The 22,367-nt window shown below is 33.3% G+C and overlaps 1 protein-coding gene across 1 annotated transcript in view; it reads left to right on the top strand.

The window, feature by feature from the left end:
• COX6B (Cytochrome c oxidase subunit 6B) overlaps nt 1-17,943 on the top strand; it is a 28,361-nt gene extending 10,418 nt beyond the window's left edge. Inside the window, exons 2-3 of the mRNA XM_069845240.1 lie at nt 11,908-12,023; nt 17,480-17,943. Of these exons, the coding sequence (XP_069701341.1) occupies nt 11,908-12,023; nt 17,480-17,648 (285 nt within the window). The 3' untranslated portion in view covers nt 17,649-17,943. The remainder of the gene's footprint in view (nt 1-11,907; nt 12,024-17,479) is intronic.
• The last annotated feature ends 4,424 nt before the right edge of the window (nt 17,944-22,367 follow it).

Below are 22,367 nucleotides of genomic sequence, written 5' to 3'. Positions count from 1 at the left end.
TCCCTTTTACCGTGTGAAGGACAACTGATATGTATTAACAACTGGTAAAAATTTCACTATGTAATGATGGGCGTAAGATTACTATTGTATTTACACAAGATATTGCGTGAACAACAAAAATATAATTAGCACAGTAAAACTCCTCTAGTCCGAACTAATTAGAACTGAGGTCTGTTCAGATTATCGAAATTTCGAACTAAACAGGGGGCAGGAAACAGAGAAACAATGCCTTTGCCCTGCCCACACTTCACTATCCACTGCTTTTCTTAGCGTTTCGAGGTCTAATTCATTCACTAATGATGTAGTAACTTGTACTGTTAACTTACTTACAAATGACTTTTTAAAGAACCTGGAGGTTCATTGCAATCCTCACATAAGCCTGCCATCCGTTCTATCCTGAGTAAGATTAATCCAGTCCCTATGTCTCAGTTTCCCCAAAGGTCTTTTCCTCTCAGGTCTTCCAACTAACACTTTATATGCATTTCTGGATTCATCTGTACATGCTACGTGCCCTCCCCATCTCAAACGTCAGGATTTAAGGTTGCTAATTATGTAGGTGAAGAATAAAATGCGTGCAGTTCTGCATTGTGTATCTTTCTCAATTCTGTAACTTCATTTCTCTTAGCCCCAAATATTTTCCTGGGCATCTTATTCTCGAAAACCCTTAACCTATGTTCCTTTCTCTAAGTGAGAGTCCAAGTTTCACAACCATACAGAAACATTTTATAAATTCTAACTTTCAGTTTTTTTGAAAGCAGACTGGATGACAAAATAGCAGGCATAAATTTATACTATATATTGTACAATTTGAGTTCCTAAATACTACAGCATTAAATTGAGCTTCAGTTTAAATACTCTCTTTTTCCGTCCTCTTTTCTTCTCTCTCTCTTTTTTGGAAGGGGGGGGGGGTACTGTATGTTCGGACTAGTGTGGTTCTACTGTATATATAATTGCTATATGATGAGGTTATGTTGATAAATAAGAGTAGAAAATATACGTGAACATCTGGCACATTTAAATATTTGAGGCTATTTAAATACATTGTTAAATATTAAGGGTTACTTATTGTGTTTATGACCCTCAATGCAATGCAAAGAGAAAAAAAAAAAACATTCTGGATGTCTTGTATAAACTGTTGTTAAAGATGGTAAATTTTATCGACAGTAATCTCACTAGAAGTTTTGATTTATCTAGAGAAAATCAAAACTCGAGTGGGATTTAGTTGACTATTACACAATTGGAAGAAAGTACATAAAAATTAGAAGAAATAAAGTACTCTAATACAATAAAATATTAATTTACTTACTAAAATTCATTTCATTAATGTTAGCTTCACCAAAATGTTTGAATGAAGCTGCCATTTTCAGTTGACTATCTCTGTGGTAAACAAATGACGATTGCAAAGCATGTTTTATAGTACCATAAAGAATTTGCAGTTTGAAATATTGACAAACAAATAAACAAATGCTAAGGAAGTGATAAAATTGTAGTGATAAACAGCCATGATTGGTTGAAAAACGTTCTTTTATACTGTTTTATTGGTCGAAAGTAGTATGACGTAGTAAAAGTGTAATAGTCAACTTAAAATTAAAAATCTAACACTTCAAAAATTAAATTTAATATTTTGTAGCATTTTTGGATGGAACTTTTTTTATGTAAAGTTTGGTGGCAGGAATTCAATGTGATCAATGTGTTAATAGGTGCATTTTCTAGATTTTTCAGATAAAATGTTTGAAAATAATAAATCGATAAAGAAACATACAAACTTACAATGAATTTATGGACATTAAGAAACATGTTAAAAGATATGGTGTGCTTTTATCCCAACCCATGTTACTACTCAAGCACTATCATCTGCTACTGCATACAACTTCTTTGTGAGTGAATACTGGACCTAAAGAGCTCGCATAGGCAGCCATTATTCTACCACTAGCACAATTCAGATTAGTTGAAAGGTAGGTCGCATTCCTGTGCTATTCGTACTGTGAAAGCTAACCTGGAAGGATGACCAAACTATTTGAAAAAATGTAAGAAATTATGTGACGAGGTCTTTAAGTAAATTTTTTTTTCTTCAAAATAAAATGCAATTTTTCTCTTATTTCACAGAAATAGATACATTTCGCTTTTTGTATTTAATTTAGTATTTTTATCGCGATTTAGAAACTACATAAATATACTTAACATGCTTTTAAACATAAAACTATCTATTTTGATAGCATTTTTGTATATTTTGCATTTAAGTTATCATAATTTTGAAAATCTACCATCTCTAACCATTGTCTTTCTGTTGCAATTTATTATTTGTTAATTTAAGATCAAGTGAGATGTTGAAAATAGAGCTTTCTCTTCCCTCCAAGTCATATTTAGGCTATAGGCCTAGGAAAATTGTAATAAAAATGTAGTTTCGTATTATGAGTTCTCTTAGTATGTCTTGACTATTTTTTGCTGTGGTGTGTATATAGTTTTTCTTTCTCTCAGTGAGAAAGTTTAGATGAATATTTATACTACTTTTTAAAAAAAAAAAAAAAAAACCTATCGAAATATCTAGCAATCTTTAAAAGTTTCGTTAAAACAGTCTTCAGATCTTCTAGATTTCTGTAAACCAAACAACATTTTTAAAGGTCCTTAAGAAAATGTCTGAAACTTTTGGTTATATTTACATAACTTTTTTTTACATTTACATTTCTATGGTGTTATAGCAGAAGCTGATGTGTACAATTCTGGCAAAAATATTTTATTGTCTAGATATGTTAAAAATGGTTTCAATGTTATGGGAAAACATGCTATGTTTGCTCCCAATAGTACATAACACTAATTCTAATAAACATTTTCTCTAATGGATCCCTGATTTTTCCCGAAAGAATACATTTTGAAACTGCTCTCCTGTAAAAATAAGGAAAATGTGCATATTATCAGCTTAAGCCATAACACCACACATTTATTAATGTAATACATTAAGCATTGTAGCTCAAAAGAGCAGAAGCTAAGTGCTTGGGCATGGTTTAATTTAGTAATTAGATCGTGTATTTTCATATTTTATCATCATACAGCTTTCAAGTAGTGGTTTCTCTCACAAGATCATGTATAGTCACGCATTTGTTGCCTTGTTTTCTAATTATCTTTCAAGTTAACAAAGGATTTGGCACTTCCTAACGAATCTAGTCTACTTCATTTCATACGTGAGAAAGAAAGGTAATTGACATATATTTATTTGCATACAAACTTTGTGGTATAGAATGTTAGCCTATCATGCAGATGGTCTGGGTTTCGGGTCCCGGTAAGACCTGATTGGACAAGGTTACTATTGATAGTTTTCTCTGGATTCTCCTGTTTCTCCATTTATAGGCATTATCATAATTCTGGTTCACCTTCATTCCATTCTCATCTTCATAATATTTCTCCAATCACTAGTTCATTTGTGAAAGGGCTGGTATGGGGACACCTGCATGAAATCTGGATAGGCAGCAAACCTTAGCACAGTCGACTGGCTGTTAGTGAGAATGTGGCTGGCTGGGGGTTAGTGTTATAATTCAGGTATGATGGACGTAGAGCAATGAGGTTCATCCTTCTGCTTCAGAATGTTATAATAATAGTGATTACAAAATATTGCTGCATGTAATGATTGCAAAAACAAATTGACTTTAGGGACATTTTATCTTGTGGTTATATAGTTGAATATGGCCCATTGTTCGTACATGCAGGGACATTCTTGTAAATGCTGCTGGCTGTTGCTTCTTGCATGACTGCTCTCTCTTTTTTTTTTTTTCTATAGCAATGACCCATTTGCTGGTGAAATAGACTTAAGATTAGCAATAACAAGTGTTCATACCGGTATTATTTATAGTAGAGTTCAGAGTGATGATAATCTGTAAGAACGTCTGAAATTGGTCCTGGAAACTTGATGGAATGCATGTGAAATATTAAGTAATAATTCTCTTCTAATATTTTCTTACGCCACCGGTGTAGCTCAGTTGGCTGAGGCGCTTGCCTACCGATTCAGAGTTACACTTGAGCATGGGTTCGATTACCTGGTTTGGTTTTTTTCCGACGTTTTTCCCAACTGTTAAGGTAACCAGGTAATCTATGGTGAATCCTCTGTCCAAATAACATCTCACAATCACAATCCCATCGATGGTAAATAATCTAGTAGTTGATACTGCATCGTTAAATAACCAAGTAAAAAAAAATTTTCTTAATTTAATTTAATTTAGGAAACTGGAATTATTCAAGCTGCAGAATGTCAGAGGCCACATACCACAGTTCATAGTATAATCACCAAAGATTTACTACTTTCACTAAATGATTAATGGTATGTGCAATGACATTGCATAAATTGTCATGCCATAAATTAGGCCGAATTTTTATGGAAGATCCAACAAGAAGTAGAGCTTGCTATCAGCTGTCCTGTTTTGTCACTGCCCTTCCCATATAGTAAATACATTATTCTATTAAATGAAGAATTCAGTGAAATAATGGATAATAAATTAAATTAATGAATTGTAGAGGCATATACATAATAAATGATTCATGATATTAGGACTAAGTACTAAATTTAAATGTAATGCTCAAAGTGACTACTCTCTACTTCCAAAGATTTTTGGGACTCAATTTCAAGTGCACTCAAATGCCATTAACTCTTTCGTCCATACTTTTGTTTACAATAGTATATTTTTTATTACATAAACATTTCCCGTACTTCATTAATACTCATTATGTATGAGCCATTTTATCTGGGTATGATGCGTATGAAATTTAATAATTTGTAGTAAAAAATTAATTGTATAATAAATTGGCAGATGAAACAGATTACTTAGTATCAATAGGAAAATGTTTGACTAAGAGAAAACATATACAGTACTGTTCATACTTTTTGTTGTGAGTCCTCAAAGCCTGAAGCTACACAGAGGACAGGTATAGTTGAGAATAAGGAGTAGTAGTTTGTGTAGTGTTATACAAAAATAGTAAACATGGAACTATAGAACTGGGATTTACATCTAAATTCATACATAATATCTTATTGTGTTTATTTATGTTCCTAAATTCTCTAATTAATTAAATGGTAATACAAGAGTATAATGACGTGTTAACCACTTTCCGAAGAGAATATTTTGTTCTGTAGATCTCTTGCAAATTTGGAATTATTTTAAATTCAATTTTTACATGTCTGTAAAGCGATATGGAATATTGCCATTTCTTAAATGCTTCTTTAACTTAATTTTCATATGTTTTTAAGAATTGATTCCCTTTTCAATGCATTTACTAGCTGTTGTAGACAAAGGACAGAACATATTATTCTAATGGTAATGCATCAACAGAAGTTCATTGGTGAGTACTAGTAAATGCATATAGTGCAGCTCAATTTTGATTTCAATAGAAGCTGGTTCAGAGGTGGTCTGATCATTGTGATTGTGATAATTAGGTGATAATTGAAAATTCTGAAGGCAATTTGCAGAGGAATATTTACTTAAAATGATATGGTAATCGACTTCGAAATGGAAATTTCAACAACAAAATAAAAAAAAAAATGTGTAGGTTGTGAATTGTCTTACATTAATGAAGTAGCTATAAACCAAAAACTCTCAAAATACAAAATTTAAACTCAGCCTTGTATAAAAAGGTTAAAGGTATACACAACATTTTACTCTGCTAGGTCTACTATATGGTAGTGAAATCTGGTCGATGAAACAAAAACATATAATAAAAAAAAAAGATTGCAATCAGCTGAGATGATTCCATAAAACATAGGTTACACACTTTTCGACCATAGAAAATGCTATTTTAAAAGAAATAAAAGTGACATCTGAAGAAAGAATTCAAACCTACAAAAACAATTTGTTGCATGGTTTTTCATATGAACAATAATAGATTCCCATTACAAATGATACATTGTAATCCTATGGATTAGAGACATTCCAGAAGACCAATGAAAATACTTTTCAATGGGAATTGATGTAGATCTATTGGGCCTACTTCATGATTGTTAATGATGGAATTGCTGTTACATAAAGCCTCTTCCAGTAAACATATAACTACCATTTTCGTGTGACATTGTTTCCTTAGCAGAAATAAAAAATTTTACGTCCAAGTGAACAAAACTCGAAATTCCAGGCAAGTTTGTGTGTTTGTTTTTTATTTCGTCGTAGGACCACCACAAAAAAATTGAACTTGCATTTCTTAGTGCAAGGGATTGCAGCAAAAGTGAGCTTTATACAGGCTAGAATCAACCCTTTTGACTCCCTACCCACTTTACAAGAATATTGAAAGTGTAGCTGATTGTTTCAAACCCTTCGAACCAAGTTTACTACTTATTGCTTAAATTATTGTTATACAGGATGGAAGTAATATAAATGTGCAAATTTTAATTGCTTATTCCTTGGATAGAGTACAACAAAACATGATAATACCATATTAGTCCAAATGAATACTTTTATAAAAAAAAAAAAAAAGGAAAACAATTTTCCCCTAAATGTTAATTGTGTCCAGACTTTTTGCCACAACCAGGACGCACTGCGGACTTTTCACCACATTGTATTAAAATGTCACGTGGATGTTACAATATTAATATTGTTACAGGTACAGTACGTCACGCTAAAAATTATGTCATATTTAGATTGTTCTGAGGAGAAGTTAACTTCTGATATCGGCAAGTGTTTATCAGCACTTAACGGTGACCCTCGCTCTATGACTTTCCTCTGCCAAAGAATTAGTATTGTCATTCAATGAGGGAATGCTATAAGTGTTATGGGGACTTTTCGAGATTCGAAATCATTGGAAGAAATATTTTATTTTGTGTAGAGCTGTTGACAGTTTTTCGCATCCTTTAGTTTTGTTGCTAATTTCTAGTTTGTCCCTTACTCAATTGTTTAATTTAATTTCAAAATTGAATTAAAGTTTATTTTGTATAAGACAGTTTGACACGTTTTTTAGATAATATTGTTCTAAATTAAAGCATTACATGAAATTGTTAAGTATTATAATATTGTATATTGTCAATATAGTACACAACAAAGTAAATGGCTTCTATGGTAACAAGAAAGGAAATGGCTTTTATGGTAACCTAAACAAAATTTAAGTTAACAAAATGAAACATTCGTGGAGTTAAATTTCAAAATGGCAAGTGAAACAAAATTCATACCCACAGTGATATACACTGTGATATCTTAGATGAAAGACAAGCAAAATAGAACATAGTATCTGCTTTTTTTTATCTATATGAAATACACAAATTTTGAAATATCCAATATTTTTCAGCACCTTCAAAATATAATACTGGTACCGGTATCTTTGATAAAGACAAGCAAAATGGTTTATTCTTGGCAATGTTTCAAACTTTGAGTTCATTTATCTCTATTCTACAATTTCTGTAGATACTAGTGATGAACAAAACTAACTGCTGCTCTCGCTCGCTGTGTTCGTTGCGTTTGTCTTTCGAGTCTCGTCTCGTAACTCTCGTGCGCTTAGAATCTTTCTCATCATTCTCGAAATAACATTTGGTCGACGTGGAAAGATTTTGTAATTTTGAATAACATACATAATTGAAATAAATAACATTAGAAATATATTACGATATACCGAAGTACGTATGATATTTCCATATATCCTTCAACATTATAAATGTTTAATTGAGACAAAAAGACAAAACAAAACAGTATCTTAGTTTTCAAAATGTTCTGATTCTATGATATGATATTACCTATGGTTATATAAATAGAAAAAAAAACGATTCTGAAATAAATTTGAATTTGTAAGAAACATAAAACATAACATTAAATAAAGCATTAATATATTTATTTTGCTTGAGATTGTACACTTGATCTCAAACATACGAAAAAAAAAATCCTAGCCTTTTAATAAGGGCCTAGTAATTAAATAAAGATTGAGGAACGGATTATTATACACTGAAAAGTAGAGATGATGTTTTAAATAGGCTACTTGATTGTTTATACATATATAACAGTTGCCAAAACTGATAAAAGTTCAGTCAGGTTTGTGAATATAAACAACTGTGACCATTCAAAGTTACTTGACGTTCGAGAGTTGACCATTCCCAAAGTCTTGAAACACTCACAAACAGTCTTTACGTCAACGATGCTACGGACATAGGCAGAATTGTCGTGCGGGTTTTCGGCTTTACAGGCACTGTTAGTCTTGCTTTCTCGATCGTTGTTCAACTCTAGTAGATACTGCTTTCCTGCTTAGAAGGACAGTGTAGTGGTGGTATTATTTGTTGTAACTGGACATATACAATTACGACAACAAATTGACTGTTTAATTTATAATTTAGCACATACCAAGTTACAAAACTTATGTAATAATGCAATTTCGCTACTGTATGCGTTCTGACTCTAATTCTGGGATGAATATAGACCTTATTATGCTAGAGTAGCAACAAGGAAGAGAAAGAGTGGACTAACTACTATTCAATTAAAAATGTGTAGTTACATCCCTATTACAGGCCATGAAGGCCTACAAGGTAGTGGAAAATTAAAGGCTTATACGTTTCCAGAAATCGGCATCAGTAGCAGTAGGAAGGGATGTGAAGGTAATATCCCTTCATTTTATTAAGAGGCTGAATCCCAGGGTCATAGTTAGGGCTAGGATTTTGATGACCTATAAATCATGAAAAAATGTCCTAAAAACAATGCATTTATGACCTAAAAAATCTTAAAAAAATGACCTAAAAATTGATCTTATATAATTGGCTTAGTAGGAAAAGAGGTTTCGTACTATTTAATATTTAGACTAGTAATTAAATTAAATTTTACATAATTTTTTCTAATTAGTACACTTTAATCATTTTACCTGATGTAGTTTCCATGTATGATCGTTTACCTCTGCATCAGCATGTAGATGTGAGGTCAGCAGTCAGCTGGTCGGTCTTGGCCCTTCATGGGCTGTAGCACCATGGATTTACTTTACTTTTAGTTTCCGTGTAGTCTACCACAAGGCCACTCTTATCCAGATTAGCGGGTATAGAGAAGTCTATATTGAAGGGGTGGTTGGACTGATCCATTACATGGGGTGTACTACGTTAAAATGACAATATTTGTGTGGAAAAACGATTAAAATATTATAGAAAACTGTATTAATGGACAAAATATGTAAAGAAAATAGTAAAGGAAATAAACATTATTTTACATTAATAATGGGGATTTATGGCCAAAATTAAATGAAAATGCCTAAAAAAAATAACCGAATAAAACAAAAGATGCTCTTATGACTTGAACCAGACAAAAAAATGCCCTAACAAATATGTCTTAAAACACTCAGTTTACCACGTAACATATAAATTCTAAAGCAGCTATGTTTCTGGCTTACTAGAAAAAGATGCAATTTCATCAAAATCCTAGCCCTAGTCATAATGCTGCCAGTAGGATTAGATAAATCGAAAAATCCGTGAGTCGGGAATCGAACCCGTGACCTTCCAGCTTGCAACACAACTCCGTAATTGCGATGTTTGGGATTCCCACAAGAACCATTCTGAAGTCACTTGCAGTAACTTCGCAAATCTTTCTCTTGCCTCATGATAAGGACCTTTCCACAGTGCAAGTCTTGCATGCCTGAAGTTTATAGCACTGGTGTAATAAGGCCCATAATACACCACACTGAGAATTATGAACTGTGTAATGTATGTGGTCAATTTCTGTCAGATGCGTTTCCAATTCACTGTGGGCTAAAGCAAGTAGATGCACTATCACCTTTACTTTTTAACTTTGCTCTAGCTAGAGTATGCCATTAGGAAAGTCCAGGATAACAGAGAGGGTTTGGAATTGAATGGGTTACATCAGCTGCTTGTCTATGCAGATGACGTGAATATGTTAGGAGAAAATCCACAAATGATTAGGGAAAACACAGGAATTTTGCTTGAAGCAAGTAAAGAGATAGGTTTGGAAGTAGCCTAAATCCCGAAAAGACAAAGTACATGATTATGTTTCGTAATGAGAATATTGTACGAAATGGAAATATAAAAATTAGAAATTTATCTTTTGAATAGGTGGAAAAATTCAAATACCTGGGAGCAACAGTAACAAATATAAATGATACTCGGGAAGAAATTAAACACAGAATAAATATGGGAAATGCCTGTTATTATTCGGTTGAGAAGCTGTTTTCATCCAGTCTGCTGTCAAGAAATCTGAAAGTTAGAATTTATAAAACAGTTATATTACCGGTTGTTCTTTATGGTTGTGAAACTTGGACTCTGACTTTGAGAGAGGAACATAGGTTAAGGGTGTTTGAGAATAAGGTGCTTAGGAAAATATTTGGGGCTAAGAGGGATGAAGTTACAGGAAAATGGAGAAAGTTACACAACACAGAACTGCACGCATTGTATTCTTCGCCTGACATAATTAGGAACATTAAATTCAGACATTTGAGATGGGCAGGGCATGTAGCATGTATGGGCGAATCCAGAAATGCATATAGAGTGTTAGTTGGGAGGCCGGAGGGCAAAAGACCTTTGGGAAGGCTGAGATGTAGATGGGAAGATAATATTAAAATGGATCTGAGGGAGGTGGGATATGAAGATAGAGAATGGATTAATCTTGCTCAGGATAGGGACGGATGGCAGGCTTATGTGAGGGCGGCAATGAACCTCTGGGTTCCTTAAAAGCCAGTAAGTAATGTATGTGGAGATAACTAACAATGCTTTGGTCTTCACTCTATAGTGGAAAAATGTAGCTACACAGTAGAATCATCTCTGTATATATAATTAAAACACGAATTTTATTACGCCATTATGGAAGACAGTTTGATAGAAATAAAGTTACTTAAATTTGAGCAGCAGAATTCTATTAATTGTTCAATTTTATTCACGTAATATAAATTTAATAGGTTATAGTTAGGTTGGGTTATCTGTGGGAACGGGAAAAAATAAATGGGTAGCTATGTTTTAAAAAAAATCGCTAGCCAACCGATGTCATCTATGCCTTATTTCGAATGTTACTTCATGCTGAGGAAAGCATTTTTCATAACTCGACAAACGCATGACATATTTCTTGCTGTAGTATGTTATGGGCCTAACAACTACAATTATTTCATCAGTACAATGAAGAGTTACTTGATAATTGGAATAACTGTCTTAAGAGTAGACAAAGCAATCTTTTTTTAAATCATATTCAAAATTAGATCCCAAACCAGCTATAATAAATACAGTTAAACTTTAAAAACATGTTCCTCTTACTGTAGAAGCTTTGATAAATCAAAATCTGAAGTGTAGCCAAGACTTGAGTTAAACTTAATGTCAGTAACTGTCTATTCCTTCCCTGCCCTCGTTTCACCTCACAGAGTTCTAGAGATTAGACAGTCGTAGTGACCAGATAATATTAGGGTATACAGTAATCAAATTCTATACAACATCGTTCTTTTACAACTTTTATGGTTATAATTATTTTAGTTCATGGAAGTGGTGGAATGCAAGTATGAAAATGGTTCAGTCACTTGTTTATTTCCGAGAGTAAAATTTTGTTCTTACAACTTAAAAGATTAAAAATAATTGATTAAATGGCAATCTTACTCGTGTTAAATATGTAAGCATTTGTGGCTTACAGCTGTTTCGGTGCTACTTGACACCATCCTCAGAGCCTTCTGTGTCTCGGCGCCATCTCAACTTTTAGTTTTAGTTGAGATGGCACTGAGACACAGAAGGCTCTGAGGATGGTGTCAAGTAGCACCAAAACAGCTGTAAGCCGCACATGCTTACATAATTAACATGAGTAAGATCGCCATTTAATCAATTATTTGTATTCAAGTGTTAAAAGTAGTGTACGAAAGATTCAACATGGATTAAAAGATTAGTTTTATTGTGACTGGTAATCTGTTGCTTGCAATATTTACAATATTAGCTACATATTGGGATATTGACATTTCTTAAACGTGACTTTAATCTTAATTTTTACATGTTTTCAGGAATTGGTTGCTCTTGCAATGCCTTCTCTAGCTGTCATGGCCGCAAAGAAGGAACAAACTCCAGATCTCTCCACTGCACCATTTGATCCAAGATTCCCAAACCAAAACCAAACCCGGTAGGTAACTTCGAACTACAGTACATGGAAGTTTTGTGTATTCAAAACATTTTGTCTGTTAGAAATGTTTACTAATTTTTAAATATCTTGCCTGTCTTTCATAAATTGGCATCAGTTTAAGATTTGTGTTTAATTGCCCTAAGGTACATGTTACAGTTGAATTAATTATTTGGGAAGTAATTAAGGAAAGGAACAAAGTTATGTTTTCAAACGTGACTTAGCAAACAAATGAAGACTGGACTTAAAAAAGGCCGAAAGTGTCAATATTGTTGAAAATTAGTTCCTCCAACAAAAAGAGTCTGTCCCTGGTCAGTCCACTTAATCCCTAGCTTCCCCTCATAGATGTGCAAAACCATGATATTACGTTACTAGTCACACAAGAAAGCTCTGTTTTCTAATGTTTGTCCCTTTGGTACTTCGTCTTTTTTATGTTCTGTCTTCAAATGTTAAAAAAACTATGTGACATTACATTATCAAGTATTTCCTTTTTATTCTCTGACTGAATGGAAGAGAAGGCTTCATGGCCTTAACTCTGCCAGAATAAATGAAACATTATTATTATTATTATTATTATTATTATTATCATCATTATCATTATCATTATTATTATTCCTATCCAAATACCTGGGAGCAACAGTAACAAATATAAATGATACTCGGGAGGAAATTAAACACAGAATAAATATGGGAAATACTTGTTATTATTCGGTTGAGAAGCTTTCATCATCCAGTCTGTTGTCAAAAAATCTGAAAGTTAGAATTTATAAAACAGTTATACTACCGATTCTTTATGGTTGTGAAACTTGGACTCTCACTTTGAGAGAGGAAAATAGGTTAAGGATGTTTGAGAATAAAGTGCTTAGAAAAATATTTGGGGCTAAGAGGGATGAAGTTACAGGAGAACGGAGAAAGTTACAAAACACACAACTGCACGCATTATATTCTTCACCTGACATAATTAGGAACATTAAATTCAGACATTTGAGATGGGCAGGGCATGTAGCATGTATGGGCGAATCCAGAAATGCATATAGAGGCTAGTTGGGAGCCTGAGGGAAAAAGACGTTTGGGGAGGCTGAGACGTAGATGGGAAGATAATATTAAAATGGATTTGAGGGAGGTGGGATATGATGATAGAGACTGGATTAATCTTGCTCAGGATAGGGATCAATGGCAGGCTTACTGTATGTGAGGGTGGCAATGAACCTCTGGGTTCCTTAAAAGCCAGTAAGTAAGTATTATTCCTATCACGTATAAAGTCTGGTGGCCTGTTACAGTCTCACTACATCGTTTCAACGGACAGCCCAAAGATTATTATTATTATTATTATTATTATTATTATTATTATTATTATTATTGTTATTGTTATCATTATTTAATGAGGATCATTAAAGTAGGGAACTGAGGTTGAATGGATTCTTAAAAAAATGGAAACAGACGAAATGAAGGCTTCATTATAGTCCCGTCGCTCTTATTTCCGAAAGCCAATCACGTTGCAAGTCAGCTACATTTAAATGTGTGCGTCTTGTGATTCGCTGATGATGACGTTATGCATTTCCTGAGGCTCGATAAATACTTAATATAATCGCCCGCCATTTTTGGCTCTTTCGTTGGCGTTTGCAGAAAGCACACGAGGACGTTATTTGCAGCTCAATTATTTATTGAATTACAGTGTGTTTTATTTATTATCATAGGAGCTACGACATGATAATGTTTAACGGTGTGGCAAATAGATTCCTCGTCTGGTAGCTTGGCAACGAAAGAACAAAAATGGCGAACGATACTGCCTACCTACACTTTATAGAGCCTTCACTTCCTAAGACGTAAGCAAAGAGGAGGAGTCACGCCGGGAATAACAGCGTCGCGACTATAGTATTGGATTGAGCCAGAAAACAAATAGTACTAAAATTTGTAAAAAATTAAAAGCTCCAGTACTGTAGATGGTACAATAGAATATCGGCGAAAATAGGGATAGAATGTTGAAAGATTGCTTTCCATTTATGATGTATCAGTTGCTATGAAGAGTTTTAACATCTGTGCCATTAATGTGGGCTTACGTGGTATTGAAATTTGACTGTTCCGGAACTACTGGTGTTGTTGACAAGACTTTGCAGGTAGATGCACATCACTTAGACGAATTTGACAGTACCAAAAACTCAATTTCGAACATTTTGAGACTTAAAAGAATTTCCACCTTAAGTGACGGTATGAAGTATGCATCTAGAATATGTTTATTATTAATTTCAGTGTCAAAATTGGAAAACAAATATGGATTGCATGGAAATATGCAGTTCGGTGTTTTATGTATTTTTGACAGAGTCCTTATAGAAATGTAGCGAAATGGATAATTTTTATGAAGTTAAATTAAATATATAAATAAATTGGCGATATAATAATAATAATAATAATAATAATAATTTATTTATTTATGTATTTATTATTAATATTTGTGTGCTGAACAACAGCCAGAGGCCAATTATAGTTCAGCACAATACACAAACAGAAGATATAAAGGTGCAAAAACAAATAAATAATATCTTAAATAAACAAAAACATACATAAATAAATAAATAATAATAATAATAATAATAATAATAATAATAATAGTTCTTTATTTATACTGGCAGAGTTAAGGCCATAGGGCCTTCTCTTACACTCTATCAGGTCACAAAGTATACAAGCAATGGAGAGGGGAAAGGAACTGGCCACTCTACCCCGTTCTGTCCTAGTTGCCTCATAAGTGGTGCCTTGTTGGTATCACTTGTGAGGTTCAAACCTGTCTTCGGACAGTTGACTAAACAACAAGAAGTTAAATTAATGTGTTCGTTTAAATCATATTTCTTGTAATAATTTTGTTCAAAGTTATTACATAAGAGGTTTTTTTATGTGGATAGGTTTTATTTTTGGAATGGATTGTCGCTATAATTTGAATAATTACAATAATTTTATATAGTTTGCACTTACATGTTTTTCACACTTGCACGGTTTTTTCAGAGGTTTTGGAAAAATTTCTTATACTCTCCATGTTAATTTATTTCGGTTACATGCTTTTCTTTTATTCGTTTTTTACACTTACATGAACGTATCTTAGAACCTAGGAGATACGAAATGCCATTTATACGTTGTAAATAAATTTTGCTTGAAATCAAGTTTGCCATGAAAATGTAAGAACGCGAAAATATAGCACGTGTTCATTGTTAAGATGTGGACGACTTTGAAATTCGTAGCTGCCCATGCTTGCCACCAATAATCTTGTATTCTTTAATGATGCTGTTAATGCTGTATAAACAGTGAGACATTTTGTAACAAATTCTGTAACAGTTATCACACTTTGAGGATATGATTTATTCCTTAGGAACAAGCAACCCAAAATAACTGACTGTATCTTTTTTATAAAATAAACACATTTTATTAAATTAAGATCACACAGTAAGAACAAGGTAAGTTAAGTCAGTTTCGTAAAATGTTCTGAATTTGAGTTTGAAATATAAATCAGCCAGCTTTGGGTGTAAGCAGCAAAGATTCCCTACAGATAATAATCTTACATTTTTCAGTTTGAGTACTGTATTATAGACTCAAAGTTGACTTAACTCAGTCTGACTGTATTACTCTAAAAATGCTACTTCACTTGTTATTAAAAGTAATTTCAGTTATATGTTCTTCTCACTCGTGGGTCTTTTTTTTTTTTCTTCTTCTTTCTTCAGACCCCCTTAAATTAAAAGCATATAAATGAAATTTTACTGTATATTTATTTATCATGGTTTTTATAGCCCTTCACAGTTTGTGAAACAAATTAACAATGGTAATCGAAGTTCCAATTATGATATGGATAAGATATATTGTCATTCAACCATTTGGTTCTGCATTTCCCTGTATTTGGGCCAGCATTTCCATTCTTACACTACGTACATTATTTACAAATTTAGTGGATGACTCATGTACTTCTCTTCCTTTATTTAATACAGTGTTCTTTCGTGTCCATTCTTTTCTCTTATCACTTCAAATATTTCGTACTTTAATCATCTGACACTATTTATTGTTCTAAAACCCATCTAAATCTAATTCCTCTATTCCTAATACTTTGTTTACTATGTAATTGTCTTCTACTTTCCCTACATATACTATTCTTTACTGTACGGGCTATTCCATATGAAATCGATCAGTAAAAAACCTCGCATTTTTTTATACTCTAATTTTTTCCCTATTTATACAAGGTGCTGAGGGGAGTGCATTTTCAAAAATATGCTATCAAAAGTCAGACGGTTTTCGTATTATTGAGCGATAAATTTAGCGTATTTTATAAAAACAAGCCTATTTCAGCACTCAGAACTCTGGAACCATTTACTGCAGAGCATTGAATGAGAGCTTATTTTAAAGCTGACATTTGGTAGGTTATGTTAAGAACTAATCCTTATTTTTATTGTACACAGAGAGACATAATCTGATTTTACTTGCTTTTAGGCCTTTTGACCATCTGTAAAAATGTAAAAAAATATTGAGAAAAAACCGTGCATTATTAAAAGGGATTCGGCACTGTTTGCTTAGTGGTACGGCAATAAGTTTCGAGGATATTAAATAGATTATTTTCATACGTCTAGACTTGAACAGCGAATACCGCACACACTGGCCGAGAGCTGAAGTTAAGCGAGCGTTGGGCATCATTTTACTCCTGTGTTTATGAAAACCTGTGATAAAGCTAGCACAGCCATGTGCTGCTAGATGACACATCACGTGTTTGTCTCCTGGCCTTGCTTGTCTCGGGACTATCTCCCGTCTCACAGTCAGCTGGTTAGTTCACGCGCGTACTATTTATTTTCTTTATTTGATATTTTCAGTACTTTCTTATCAACATACCATCAGTAAAAAATATGTGTTTATTTGTACTTTCAATGCGGAATCTAACTATATATTTTTAAAATATTTTTTCCTAGCCAAAGGCGTCTTAATGAGGAAAAATCTAAATTTCTCCATCTCCATAAAAAGTAAGAAAATCTGTTTATATGTCAATATAAACTTTAATTTCTCAGCGTCAAAATAAACCATGATTTTGATCATTGGGTGAAAGGGTTTTGGAGCTACAACAGTTTAAAGTTGCTACTGTTATGAAAATATGATAAATTTAAATATTTTTAATTTAAACACTATTAAGTTCTGATGCCTCAAACTTTGCACAAAGCATTGTATCACAGTTCTCTACGTACAAAAAAAGTTTCATTGTATTTAGAAATTGTAAGGTCAATTTATCTATATTTCGGTCGATTTGAGATGGAATAGCTCGTATTTACAATATAATCTTGTGATCTCTTCCAAAAAGTCATACTTCAGATCAGAAATTGGTGCTGATTTTGCTGTTATCTTGTAGAATCTTAATTGAATAGGAGTTCATGATGATTGCTCAGGAATGTTTGTGGAGGTGAATAAAATTGTTAACAAGTTAAATATTTGCTTGTTTACAGGTATTGTTGGCAAAGCTATGTTGACTATTATAGATGCCAGAAGTTGAAGGGTGAGGATTATGCTCCATGTGAATATTTCCGCAAATGCTTTGAGAGCCTTTGCCCATTCGCCTGGGTTGAGAAGTGGGACACTCAGAGAGAAGAAAACCGATTCCCAGGAAAAATTTAAAGTCGTGCTACACGCCTGTGTTGTACCTGCAAAATGTGACTTAAAACACAGATAGTTGAGACAGTTTAGTTTACAATTGGTGGTGTGCCATCAGAGTAGTGTATTCTGAGGCAAATGTTTCAATTTTTGTTTCGTGCCACATTAAATGAGTGTATTTCACATTTTGTCCAGCTGCAAATATATGTATGAGAAATTGTTTCATTTTCTCTTTTATTATGATTTTCATCAGGTGATATGTACATTGTTGTATAAATGGTACCCACTTAATTCTGTAATTAAAATATCTGAAAAATGATTTTCTTTGGTTCTTGGATTTTGCGTGAATTAAAATTACAGTGTATTCGTTTATTGAGATTTGGTGAATTGGAGTTAGTGAGGTTTAAAAGGGCGCGTCAATTACTATGGCTATTTGCGCCCTTATTTAAAATTCTTGAAATAACCAAAAACATATACAATACAATACAATAAGGTGAATGCTAAAACTAACTAAAAAATGTCACTGTTAAAATGAGGTACACAAATGCAGTTTCAACAAGGTGATGCATAAAAATCATAAAAGAGAGCAGTTCTCAGTCCCTAACTAGTATTTAAAAGAAACAGTAAAATAATAAAACAAATGCCACCAGAAATAAAATATTTGGCACATTTCGAAAATACTTTGATGTAAAAGGTTCGAAATGTCAAGTGTGTTAAAAATAGTGAATTGGAAGTAGTTCAGTAACATCCTGGCAATGTAGTGCATATTTTACTTTATTCAGAGTAGTTAGGCATGAAAATACCGCAATTGTGATAGACACAATAAAAGGTTCGTTCCAACAAGCGGTTCATGGATCAGTTCATGTACGGTTCCTGTACCATCTTATGCGCATGCGCTAGTTGAGCATCTGGTATGGGATTGAAACTGGACTGGACGCTGTTGGAACGCTTTCGTGGATCATTATGTACAAAATCCAGAGATGCTATAACTGTGATCATCTTTGCTAAGAACGGGATGTTTAATTATTATCGTTTCGCAGCTAATTCTAATTGCAGAAAATAGAATTTCGATCATTTTCTATAAAAAGATGACAAAAAATATGGAAGGCAAGAATTCCGATAATTCAACGTCGTGTACTGGGGGACTCTCATCTAAAAATAGTTCTTTTTTTAATTACTAATGTATGTACGTTATTTATTATATTTTTAATCAAAGCTGCATGTTGAAATTGTAATTAACTGTTTCAATACCCAAATAATTTCCATTCCCTTTCTTTTTGGCGAAAATTTAAATTAAATCTCTAGTTTTATTATTCGTCTGCACTATCACTTTTCATCTTTAACCTCAATGATGTGAACAGTCGATTATGTCTTTCTTCAGTATCCAGGAGACGTTGGTGAGCTTATGCGCATGCGCGTCTTGCGTACTCTTCCGTACATGCCTCAATCCACGGACTAGTTCTGACCATTCCAAACCCGTGTCAAAAGCTTGTTGGAACGCCCGACTGCAGTACATGTTTCCGGTTCAGGACTGGTTCGGATTGTTTTGGAACACTTTTGTACTGCGCATGCTTACGATGGTTACAGACGGTTCCTGACTGTTGTTGGAATGAACCTAAAATCAGAAGTGTGCCTTTTGCTCCTGTTCCAATTCTCTTTATGGTTCATCGCAATTGCAGACCTATGAAGTCAGTTTAATTATTACAAATTAATGTTGTAATTGGATATTACCATGATAAATTGTATTTTCGGCAATATATGAGTGATTTCGAAGAATGCTTTTTCAGATTTAGTTTCGTTCTTCAGGACATGGTTGAAAACATTGTTTTTGTGGAGTGTGGCATACTGTGAACCATGCATGTGCTGCAGTATTCATTTTTGTTTTCGTCTGCTATAGAGCACGTGGACATGGCTGTATTGTTCCTGAGCAGGGGTGAAGCACCAGCTGTTAGTAGTACAGTAAAACCCCGTTAAAGCACCAGCTGTTAGTAGTACAGTAAAACCCCGTTAGGACGCTGTTCAAGGGACCGTGTGTAAAATGCGTATTAACCGGGACTGCGTATTAGGCGGGTATACTAATTCTGACTTGTAATACAGTAGCCTATCTATTAGCATTTTTCTTTATTGAAATACATGATTCATAAAAGGTAATACAGTATTACTCCATTATGTAATTACTGTACTTTACGTCAAAGACATTTACAATATGTACTGTACTTAATTCTTTCGAGAAAAAAAAGCCATTTATAGTTGTTTGCCATGTGCGTGTACTCCAAGTCCTCATGTTTACCACACTTCACTTTCCTGCGCTTACATCCTCCCGATGTCGCAGCTGTAGTGATTGAGTCGCGATTTTTTATTATTGTTCTTGATGTCGATGATGGGATTCCTAATGAATCAGAGAGTTGTTTCTGAGTAAGAGCACTGTTCTCATTGTACTTTCGTAAGATATCCAATTTTTCCGACACATAAAGGGCTTTTCATTTAACACTCATTGTAATAACATTGACAGACACTTCAGTACACAAAAGGACAAAAAACTGTCCAGCAAAAATTTCCAGAATTTTATTACGGCCGAGTGAGGAATGTTGTTTGAGATAGAGAGTTAGCAAGAGGGTGAGGTATTGTAACTGTATGTAGGCTTAAACCACGCAGATGAATCGAATAAGATAGCGTAACAAGAGGGTGAGGTATACTAAGGTATGAAGTATGAAGGTTTAAATGCGCAGGTAAAGGGTTGAATACCAATACTTTTCAGGTTAATAGCACCAGCGAGTTCAATGACCAAGATGTTTCATTGCTGTTACAGTACATTGCTGAAAATTACATCGAAAATATTCCACAAAAACAGTGTATTATGCGGGACTTGAGCGCAACAAATGGGGTATTTTATAAAGGCATTGTATGTGACATATGCAGGGACCGGACAAAAAAAGCGTATTACACGGGATAGCGTAATAAGCGGGCGCGTCTTGTCGAGGTTTATGCTGTATTTTGTTTCTTAAATGGCAATAGTTTCCATTTGCCGTTGAATTTAAACACGAATTTTCATTCATTGTTATGCTGTTATAGTAAAATGAGTCTTCCTCAATGTATGACTGGATTTTTTTTTTTTACAGTTTATGGTTTTTGTTTGTTTTTGTCTTTTTTCTTTTTAGCAACTTGAAACTATATTATTTACCTGAACATTGTGACATTGGTGAGGTATGTCCATTATGAGGGATGTTTGAGAATGGTTTTATTTTTTCCAAAAAAAAAAAATGTTGATTTAATATGAAAAAAGTGATGTTTGTGTTTTAATTTATATAAATGCTGTATGTATAGTATTGACTAGGTCTCAGATAATTAAATGCGTGAAATTACAAAATATTGAGCCCTATAATACATGGAATTTGTGCGTACATATTGTTTATTAAATTGCAGATAATTAAACATATATATATTAAATTAATATCATTGTGCCCTACACGAAATGAAATCCAATAAAAAAAAACGACATTCACTATTGATATTATAATCTAAACTTACTACATCACTTGAGGCTTGACTCGTCTGTATTGAGTATTCCAGTTTTCAGTAGTGTTCATGATAGAGTAGTAATCTTACACAATAATTAGAACTGGTTTGTGATGTATTTCAACAATATTCAGAGGTGCAGTTTTCTTAATGAAATTCGCAAGAAATCTCTACAAGCTGTCAGAATTGATTAAAAAGAACTTATTTTTCGCCATTGAATATATCTGTTATTGAAATAACGGCAAACTGTTTTCATCCAAAGTGGATAATAATTTCAATTGATAAACTCTAAATACTTTGACTTAAATAATTCAAATTTGAGGCTTTTTTAGTTCTTTTATTTTGAAGACCAGTACCAGTATTTTTAGACCACCACAATCTGGAGGAAGATCATGACTTGAAGAAGACCAGGAAGGCCAAGGGCTGGCATACGTGAGGTAACTAGCATGAGATCAAAAAATGGAAATGTAATTGTGAATGGTTTAAGGGCCAACAGCAGGAGGGGAAGGGGTAGCATGAGCTATCGTAATTTTACTAATCACAGGAGGAGCAAGGGGAGAAACAATTCTTTTTACTAAAATTGACCATGCCAAATGACTACCATGATGCCCTTAAATTTAGAACATCGACAATTTTCGGTCTGTCCTGCCTTTGCTATGAAATTTCAAAATGACAAGACAAAGTTTACAGAAAGTTGGAATATCTCCGAAATTCTGTATTTAGCTACGACATACTCTATGTCGCCTTTAGCAGGGTTACATCAATACATAGTGTTAAAGTGCAAGTCATAAATGGACCAAAACAGGACAAAATCGAACAACACAAACTTTGAATATTGTATACAAAGAACTTCATGAAAAAAGATGAAGATTACTTCATAAAAACCAGTCAATAAGCCTACATATTGGTTATCTAAAAATCATTTTTTTTTTTATACAGATCTTGCATTGTACTGCATTGTACCGACAATTTCAAAGTATTAAAAGTAAAAAAAAAAAAAAAAAATTCTGCTAATATTATATACTTTCCCTTTGTGTGTGTACAGGTTTTTTTTTTTTTGAATCAATTAATTCCTGATACTTTCAATATTGCGAACATTGAATTACATAAATAAACACTTTTCTTGAAAAATATGTCTATTGCCGATCATTGCTGAACATCAGTTTACACATATTTAGAAGAAGTATTGGAAAGTACTCTGACCATCCGCAAACTGGGGCGAGTTCT

This window comes from Periplaneta americana, chromosome 14, assembly GCF_040183065.1.
Source record: "Periplaneta americana isolate PAMFEO1 chromosome 14, P.americana_PAMFEO1_priV1, whole genome shotgun sequence".
In the NCBI taxonomy this organism is placed as follows: Eukaryota; Metazoa; Arthropoda; class Insecta; order Blattodea; family Blattidae; genus Periplaneta; species Periplaneta americana.
This window is presented reverse-complemented; position numbering and strand designations above follow the sequence as displayed.